Here is a 10,195-nt window from a genome sequence, read left to right as displayed (position 1 = left end):
TTACTAAGATAAATGCTATGTATTCAAAGTGTTGAATAGACATATGAAATATGTACATGTTATGGGATGGCTAAATTACGTGAATTGATATCTATATTACTCCATACTTAAAATGATTCAAGTTGTCATTTTTGTGTTATATGTTTGATAATGACAGAAAAGGCACATCAATAGGAAGAATCAGTCCTGAGGTTTGCCCCTTGGGCCTTGCTTCCAAGGGCTCCATGGTGAAGTATCTCTGGAAGATCGTCTGCTAACCTTTAGCCTCTCCGAGATGGCTCCTGACAAAGTTCAAAATTAAGTTAAATTTAGAAAAATATATTAACAAGACCAAAATATATTTGCTTATTTGGACATTATGTGTATGAGTGTTTGCCTGCATGCATGTAAATGTCCTACCCACAGGACTCAGGCTCTATCAGGACAGAAGAGTAAAATGGATCCCTGTAACAGATGATTGTGAGCCATGGTATGAATGCTGGGAATAGAATCTGGTTCTCTGATAGAGCAGCCAGTGCTTGTAACTGCTGTGTATCTCTTCAGTCCCTAAAATGTAGCTTTAAGAAAAAATAGCAGTGCATAACGTGTCTGTGGGTAGATGTGGGGTTGGTGTTCATGGGTCACATCACCATGTGTAGGTCAGAGACAACTTCCTTGAGTTTTTTTCTGCTGAAGCTGCATCAAAAGTTACAACAGGTTACAACTGCATTTATAATCACCCCTAGAGAACAAAGGATGAGAAATTTAGTCAGTCACACATGTAGATGTACAATGAAGACATTGTTTCTGTAATGAAGGAAATAACATTTCCAATTAATGCGTAATACTTGCATGTAAACTCAGTGCTATAAATACCCTTAAAGGTGTTAATCTATAACACAAAGAATTTGTAGCTGTCCAGCAACCAATGGAGGACTGGGTACACCTGAAAGGGAGGCTGGGAATGAAAAAGGACAGGCAGGTGAGAGAAGAATGAAGCCAAGACAAAGATTTCTTCTTTTTCTTCTTTTTTAAAAAGATTTATTTATTTATTTAGTTATTTAATGTATGTGAGTACACTGTAGTTGTACAGATGGTTGTACAAGAATCATAAACAAACAGACCATCTTGATGTAAAACCACGAGGTAGTTTAATGGCGGAGCTCTGGGTCGAAATGTTTCTCACTCAGGAGACAGTGGATTTGACCACGAGGCTTGGAAGCTACGGGTTTTTATAGAAAAGGGGCTGGGGCTGGGGGAGGAATTGGCGTGGTTTCACATGATTGGTTCATTTAAACATCAGCAGACTGTACATGCAGATAACATTTAACTTAGGTCAGAAGGGCTGGAGAGCCGGGCGTGGTGGCGCACACCTTTAATCCCAGCACTTGGGAGGCAGAGGCAGGTGAATTTCTGAGTTCGAGGCCAGCCTGGTCTACAAAGTGAGTCCCAGGACAGCCAGAGCAATACAGAGAAACCCTGTCTTGAAAAACCAAAAAAAAAAAAAAAAAAAAAAACCCAAAAAACAGAAGGGCTGGAGATAGGGAGGTGCCAGGCCAGTCCGGACATGTCATTCTCTTTACTCACAAACAACTTTTTGGGCTATTTGACATACATTACATGAATCACAGGTCTCAAGTTTTATTTTCTTTCAGGATCTCTGCTCAACCCCACTTTCTCAGTCCCTCTAGCCCAGTCCCTGCTTGCTCAGGCCCAAAGATTTATTTATTATTATATATAAATACACTGTAGCTGTCTTCAGACGCACCAGAAGAGGGTGTCAGATCTCATTACAGGTGGTTGTGAGCCACCATGTGGTTGTGAGCCACCATGTGGTTGCATGGGATTTGAACTCAAGACCTTCGGAAGAGCAGTCAGTGCTCTTACCCGCTGAGTCATCTCACCAGCCCAAGACAAAGATTTCTGATCAAGGCTCAAAGTTCAACTTTCAGCTTTATGTTTGTATAGGGGAAACCCAAAGACCCATCCTTTGTTTCAGCTGGATTTTGTTGCTTTATTTCAGCTGAACAATGTTGTAAAGCAAGCTCAGTGGGCAGTCTGCTTCTGCAGGAAAACTGCAGGTGAGGCGAGATTGGAAGACTCCACCCTAGTCAGCAGAAGACCGATCTCGGCAAACAATTAAGGTCTATTTTGCCTACTTAAGGCTGGGGGAAGGACACAAGAACTCGATGACATGAATGTAAAAAACCACAGCCCATCAAACTGTAAATGAACAGTATCGATCAATATTGGCATCTTAATGTCGTACTATCAATACTTCATAGGCAACAACCTGACAAATAATTTTCTTTGTTGAAATCTCTAGGAAGAGTGTGTTCTGTGCATTAAAGGCACCGTGTATTTCATCAGCTGTTGGAAGCCGACTCCTAGCAGAAAGTGACTATCATCTCTGCAGCCATCTCAGGCTATTTACTTACAGGTTGCCACACCACCTCCAGTAAGGATCTGTGTGACAAGTTCCACAGGCTGAGAAGTTTGACCTCAAAAGGGGGAGGCCTCCTGGAACTGGTTGTGGAACTCTTCGCTGGAGAAAAATTATTGAGCCATAGTTCTCTTGGCTACTTATCTGTTTTACGTTTTCTATTCCTTTTCCTATATACGAGATGTTCCTGATAGCCTAGGCCAAATCTTAAGTGAGTATTATGGCTACAAAACCATTCCTTGAAATGGAGTCACTAAACATGACCTCATCTCCAGGAAAACCAGCGCTTCACTTTATAAATCATGTATAAGATAGTATTGATAAATATAAACTTTCCCAACAATAATATTTTATATGGCTGCACGTGTGTCATCAGAAGTAGGTTTTGGTATCTTGTTTAAGAAAGCCTCAAATAGGGGCTGGAGAGATGGCTCAGCGGGTAAGAGCACTGGCTGCTTTTCTGAAGGTCCTGAGTTCAAATCGAAGCCACCACAAGGTGGCTCACAACCATCTGTAATGAGATCTGACTCCCTCTTCTGGAGTGTCTGAAGACAGCTACAGTGTACTCACATATAATAATAAATAAATTAATTAAAAAAAAAGACAGCCTTAAATTGGAAGAATTAAAACAGTTTAAATTTATGTTTTGAAGAGTTACAGAAGAACAGGAACTAGAGGTTTTTGTAAGAAGCTCACCATAGCTGAATACACTCTGATAACATCTTGTTTTCCTTAAACACATCCTTGACTTTTGGCTAGGTGTCTCCAGTTGCAGTCCCCAGTGTGTGCTTATATACCCATAGTTGCCTTTCAATAAACAAGACTTGATCAGATAGCCTGTTTTGTCTCCATTCTTCCTGTCTCTTGCCCCTCCATCCCCACTCTCGTCCTTGCAGACTCCATTGACTGACCATTGGATCGGGTCAATCAACAAGAAGGAGTTAGGCTACACACATTACACAGGACTTCAGGAAAGCCTTCTCTAAGTCCCTTACTGTCTTGATTGTCAGATAATATTTTTGGGGGTAACATATTTTTGAGCTTGAATCATAAAGACACACTGTCTTATGACCCAAGTACATTATCTTGACTATAACACCTATTTTCGCAGTGTAATCACTATGCTTTACAAGCGTATGCTTTAGTGTTAGGGCAGTTCGTTTATAATAGCCCTTTAACTCAGCGCCTAGTTCCCCAGAAGGATGCTGTTGTCTTCCAGGTCCTCATCTCCCTGGACAAAGCCATGTAGGGTCAGGAGACTGCCCTGGGAAATATGAAGTGCATCCCAGATGACTTCCTGCTTCTCTTTTAAGCCCAGATCCATAGCCCAGCTCTTAGAGACAACCAATTTTCCTCTAAGTGAGCCCAACTCTGTCCTGACTAACTGCTCATAGCCTTCATGTAGTGAGAATGGTTTCATGCAGAGGGCTTCTGGAGAGTGTATCACCTTTCCAGGCATCTCTAGACAAGAAAAGAAACATAACAAATTTAAAAAGTAAAATGCCTGGAATGTCGGGTGTGACACATAACCAAGCAGTTTGTAAATTCCACACTTTGCAGCCCAANGGAGAAGGTGAACACAAGATACCAAACACTGATTCAAGAACTGGAAGGAGGCAGATGCAAGGGGGACTTGGGCACTCAAAAGGCCAAAGAGGGAGCCATGGAAGCAGCTGAACACTCACAGTCTCAGAGGCTTGCTCTGGGGAACTCCACGGATGAGAAGAATCAGGGAAGCAAAGGACAGACTAATGTTGAGGACAGAACAGTCAGGTGATGAAACAGGAGAAAAGCATGGAGAAATGGGGAGGCTCCCCAGAGCAAAGCGGGGAGCAGAGCACATTGCCAGAGCTCCAGGGATGGGGAGAGGATGCATCAGAGAGGACTACAAGGAAGGCTAGGCTTCCCTGGTGAGTACAGACTGGCAGTCCCAGCCATAAGATAGCATACAGTTCTTTAAAGACTTGTATTTAGTAAAGGAATTTGAAGGGACCTTCTACTGACAGGTTAGAGTCACAGAGGAAATTTCTTTTGCTTGTCTCCTTATGGTGAGAATGTTACATGTTGCCAGGTGCTATGTGTGTGTGTATGTGTGTGTGTTTGTGTTTGTGTGTGTGTGTATACCAAGTTACTGGAGGGACATGAAAACAAGTAACACTCCCAGTGCAGGAGCCTGGAGACATCTTTCACCACAGAGCCCAGTTGAGCAAGAAGGCTGGAACCTAAGTCACAGCAACAAACCTAGGCAGCCACGGTGAAACTACCTGGAAGGTGAGCACTCTGTTGAGCAGCATTAGGATTGCCATAAGGAAAGAAGCTAAAGGGACTGTGTGGCAGTCTGCTTGATTGAAGAGTGCATTTGTCTTGTGTGGAAAGACCTGAGAAGACAAAGGTAATTTTAAATTTACATAGGGCATGCTATTCAATAACTATTGCAAGTGCATTGAAAGTCTCAGTTGAACTGAAGTCAAATACAAATTCCAAAATTACACTTTGATGTTACTGAAGTCCTCTACACAACCCTAAATACACACAAAAAAAGTAACAGTAAGATGTGCATTAATACTAGTTCAATGTATTAATTAAGTGGATATGTTTTACTTTGTGCTATTTGGTTTTGTAAAATGAGACAGGGTCGCACACAGCCCAGAGTGGCAGCAAACTATGTAGCCAAGCATGAGCTTGACTTTCTGATCCATCTGCCTCCAGTTCCAGAGACTGTGGATCATAAGTGGATCATCATGACAAGTCTTGGGGTTTTATGTAGCACAGTGAGTGAAGCAGGGTTTCTAACAAGCTAGGCTAGCATTCTACCAACTAAGAAAATTCCCCATGTTTGGTTTCCTTTAACATCAGTTAAGTCTAGGAAAAAGAAAATGCAGTCTGGTGAAGAACTGAGTTGTGAAGCACCTGAGGAAGCTGATATTTTCAGAGACTGTATAAGTTACTGGTGCTAGTTTCACGTCAGGCTTTCCTACTCTAAAACCAGATAAAAAGGCAGCATTATTCTTCCATTTGGAATAACATTTAGGGTTCCATTTATGTGCCAGTGTGAGAAGGAAAGAACCCCTAAGGCAGAGGAGTGAATGGGAAAAAGAAAGAATAAGGGGATTCTGAAAGGTGAGAGAGATACTCTGAATGAGAAATATTTAGAGGAACCAGTAAATAAGAGACAGACAAGAAGAAGAGTTAAGGAAACATGAGGCTGACAAAGACAGAGACCAGAGTCAGAATCTCATATATATATATGTGTGTGTGTGTGTGTGTGTGTGTGTGTGTGTGTGTGTGTGTCTTTTTGTTCTTCCTCCTTGTCTTTGCTTCCTTTGGATGTTATCTAATTATCACATCTATATCCTGTCACTTATCATATATAAATATATATATATATATATATATATATATATATATATATATATAGAGAGAGAGAGAGAGAACATTATATGAGATCTCCATTACAGTTAGGAAACAGGAGCAAAGAGAGGTAAATAACAAAGACTAGAACCTGGAAAAGTGGCACATGCTAATAATGCTAGCACTTAGAAATGATCTGTAAGAAACAGGGAGCCAAAAAATTAAAAAGAGATAAGAGACAAGAGAAAAACTTAAATGAAATGCTGGCCACAAGAGTCAGGAAAACTAGAAAACTTAGATAGTACCTGGCAACAAAAGAAAGCTTTTGGCTAAAGATCAATGTGTTTACTGTAAAGAAAAAGGGCACTGAGTGAGAGACTTCCCCAACAAAAAGAAGAGGATCCCCCCTCATGACCAAACCCTTCACCTGTTCGTGGCTAAAAGTAAAGAGATAGCAAAAGGGTGCTAACACAGAAGTTGAGTCCTTAGAAGAGGCTGGTGGTCTACCTGTCAAAGCAGCTAGAAAAGAGACTGTGTTTCATATTCCCCCATCAACCAGTTCAAAGCAAATTAGAAAAGTTCCTAGGCACTGCAGGCTTTTGCAGATTGTGTATTTCAGATTTTGCTGAATTAAACAGATAAACAGCCCTTCATATAGAGAAATAAAGAACAACAGGCCTTGGATGCCATTAAGACTGCCCTAATGTTGTCCCCAGCTTTGGGACTCCTAGATGTGACTGAGAACAAAGGTATTGCTAAAGAGGTTCTTACTCAGAGATTGGGACCCTGGAAAAGACCTATGGCATACTTGTAAGAAATTAGACCTTGTGGCTGTAGGAAGGCCTGCTTGTCTGCACACAGTGGCTTCTGGTCAAGGACGCAGATAAATTGACTCTGAGACAAAACTTGGCACATGCCCTAGAAAGTGTGGTTCAGCCCCCCTGGCTGATGGCTGACTAATGCTCTTGAAAACATTATCCAACCGTTCCCCTGACTGATGGACACATTATCAGAGCTTTTTGTTGACTGAACAAGTGACCTTTGCTCCCCCTGCTCTCCTCAATCTCGCTATTCTACTGCCTGAGACTTCACCTACTCATCACTGCTCTGACATTCTGGCAGAAGACACTGATACTCGAAATGATCTGAAGGATCAGATCAGTCTTGGCCTTAGAGTTTGAGCTGGTACACGGATGGCAGTAGCCTCACAGTTGAAGGTAAGTGGAAGGCTGGGACAGCAGTGCAGTGGTAGACAGAAAACTAAACTTGTGGCTTTGATACAAGCTCTATAAATGGCAAAAGAGAAGTCTACACTGACAGTAGGTATGCTTTTGCCACTGTACGGAGCAATATACAGACAAAGAGGGCTGTTGACATCTGCAGAGAAAGACCTAAGATGCTGTGACTAAAAGAAATTAGATGGCAGATCTAACCACCAAAAAGGCATCCCAAAGAGCAATGATCCTGNCAGTCTGAAGACTATCAAGTTATAGACAAATTAAGACTGATAAAAGAAACCCTGTATGAAATAGTAGAAACTGAAGAAAGAAAACTAGTCCTCCCATGGGAAGACAGACCTGACATCTACTGGGAAATAGACTTTACTGAGAAAAATATGTGTATGAATACCTTCTGGTTTTTGTGAACATTCTCAAGCTGGATAGAAGCTTTTCCCTGTAAATATGAGACTGCTCAGATAGTCATCAAGAAGATTATTAAAGAAAAATTTCCAAGGTTTGGAGTGCCGAAAACAATAGTGTCAGATAATGGCCCTGCCTTTGTTGCCCAGGTAAGTCAGGGTGTGGCCAAGTATTTAGAGGTCAAATGAAAATTACATTGTGTGTACAGACCTCAGAGCTCAGGACAGATAGAAAAAATGAATAGAACTCTAAAATAGACCTTGGCAAAATTAACCATGGAGACTGGCACAGACTTGGTGCTCCTTCCCCTTGCCCTATTTGGAACTAGAAATACTCCCTCTTGAATCAGTCTTACTCTTTTTGAGATCCTTTATAGGGCTCCCATGCCCATAACTGTCTTAAATGATGTGTTTAAACCTATGTTGTTGTAATAATAATCTGTATGCTAAGTTAAAAGGCTTACAGGTGGTACAAAAAGAAGTCCAGTCACAACTGGCTACAGTGAACGAGCTGGGTGCCCCAAAGACATCTCACCAGTTCCAGCCAGAGTCTACATACACATACATCATGCCCAGACCCTCAAGCCTCACTAGAAGGGTCCCTGCCTAGTCCTGTTTACTTCTTATTCTGTTTTTGTTCCCATGTTAAAGATACAGTACAGCTTATGGTCCTCCAGTGTCAACACCAACCTATAGTTAAGATAGAAGAAGAGTATGATTTCTATTCTTCACATAGAGATATAGACTTCTAAAATTCTAAGATTAGAATTACTTAGTAGAAGAAGAGGGGAATGAAAGAAAGATGAAATTTCAAGACCTGTAAGTCATATAAAGCACTCAGAAATTGCTGGTTGTTTGTGAGCCTAGAGGCTGCCTGGGGCTGAGAAAAAAAGAAAAACAAATCCGGGTATGCCCCGTAGTTAAAACATTCCTGGGAACAGCTTGACCATAAGATAAAGGGGAATGTGATGACATAACAGGGCTATCTGAACTGAGTCAACAACTCACAGAACTCTGACACCCTGGACGTACATGTAATTTTTCTGCTGATGTTTGAATAAGCCAATAGTGTGTNGCTATGCTGAATTCCACATCCCTAAGCCCCTTACCCCATAAAAACCCCTAGCTTCCGAGCCTTGTGGCCGACATCCGTTATCTCCTGTGTGGGATGCATGTCAGTCTGGAGCTCCGTCATTAAACTGCCTCATGTGATTACAGCAAGATGGATTCTAGTGTTTCTTTGGGTGCTCTCTCACTCTCGAGACTAGAGTGGGGGTCCCCAAAAGGGGGTCTTACAATATATGAGGAGTTTTCAGGGTGCCCAAGCCCAGAAAGCAATCTTCCAACCCCCTTAGCCCAATGTAAACTGATTATTAATCTCCGTCCCTCTACCTGCTGTGGCATCCATATGGCGATTCACCCATTCCTCTGTGGTAAACCTCTTCACACAGCCGCCTTCCATGTGCCAGGACTGGGGCTCTGCAGCGAACACTGCACAGCAGAATCTCTCCACTCTGAGCACACACACATATGCACACAGCTCCGGATTTGTGCACTTCGATGAACTTGCATGTGTATTTTATCTTCTCCTTCTCCCCACAGAAGTGAGTGACAGGCAGCCCTTGGATGCACTTTTCTATTTCACTCTCTAGAAGCATGAGATCACTCTTCTCTGCATCAAAACCAATAATTTTCTGGTTTTTGCCATCCAAGCCAATGAACAAATATCCCCCTTCAGTGTTTGCAAATGCAGAAACAGTTTGAGGGAGGAGCTCTAAAATCTTTTTCTTAGGAAAAATCTTTCCCTTAGGAGTCAATTTTACCTCAGCATGTGTGGATTTCGTGAAACAGAATGTCTCCCCATAGGCAAGCCAGTCTCTGTTAAACAAGGTAAGACATTCATTTAGTGTTTTATTACAGACTGTTTTTCCATTCTAACTTGGTCTGGATTTGAAGAACTGCACTGCATCCGCTGCTTTCAGTTCAACTGAGAATGAGATGATTCTCTTGTACAAGTTAGTTTTCAAGGTGGTGATCCCCGAACCTTTCTGATTTGGCTTCCATGGTTTCACAAAAACGAAAAAGTAGTCTTTGTACTGCATGAAGTCTAGATAGTCATGAGGAAGGTGCACGATACCGGGTAAGGAATTTACCAAATCCAATCCCATTCCATCTCTGGTGAAGCTGTAGTTTTGATTTTTAATGTGAGCCTTGACCACGCCCCCTCCAGAANTCAGCAGGGTGCACACAGCCTGTAATATACTTTTGGCTTCTTTTCTTCTCAGTTGAATATCTTTCATTGAATTCCTATTTTTCTCTCCAAGTGTGATTTCTCCAATAAACAGAACCAGTTCAGCATAGTCTGTCTCCTGATCAACAATGATGTTCGTTTTCCAATTTCTGTATCTGTTTCTCAGATGAAGTCCTTCACTGGAAGACACACAGAGTCATTTCAGAAGGACCTACATAGTTAGAGGCAGCTCTGCTTTACCACACATAGAACACAACCATCTCAGCTGCTCTGGANGAGCAAGTATGAAGGTCAGATGTGACATTTGTTTAGGGACTGTGGTACTTTGAATATCCTTGGCCAATGGAAAGTGTCACTTGTAGGAGGTGTGGCCTTATTAGAAAAGGTGTGTCCTTGTTGGAGGAAGTGTGTTACTGGGTAGATGGTCTTAGAGGNCTCCTAGTGTTCAAGCTCTGTTTAGGGCAGAAGGGAGTCCCATCCTGGTTGCCTTAGGATTAAAATGTAGTACTATTGGCCTCCAGGATCATGTCTG

The 10,195-nt window shown here is 41.9% G+C and overlaps 1 protein-coding gene across 1 annotated transcript in view; it reads right to left on the bottom strand.

The window, feature by feature from the left end:
* Positions 1-3,363: 3,363 nt before the first annotated feature.
* Positions 3,364-10,195, bottom strand: part of LOC110304535 (schlafen family member 12-like) — a 397,153-nt gene continuing 390,321 nt past the window's right edge. The window contains 4 exon segments of the mRNA XM_029483549.1: positions 3,364-3,614; positions 3,617-3,883; positions 8,805-8,950; positions 8,952-9,796. Coding sequence (XP_029339409.1) covers positions 3,364-3,614; positions 3,617-3,883; positions 8,805-8,950; positions 8,952-9,796 — 1,509 coding nt within the window.

This window comes from Mus caroli, chromosome 11 (genome assembly GCF_900094665.2).
Source record: "Mus caroli chromosome 11, CAROLI_EIJ_v1.1, whole genome shotgun sequence".
In the NCBI taxonomy this organism is placed as follows: Eukaryota; Metazoa; Chordata; class Mammalia; order Rodentia; family Muridae; genus Mus; species Mus caroli.
This window is presented reverse-complemented; position numbering and strand designations above follow the sequence as displayed.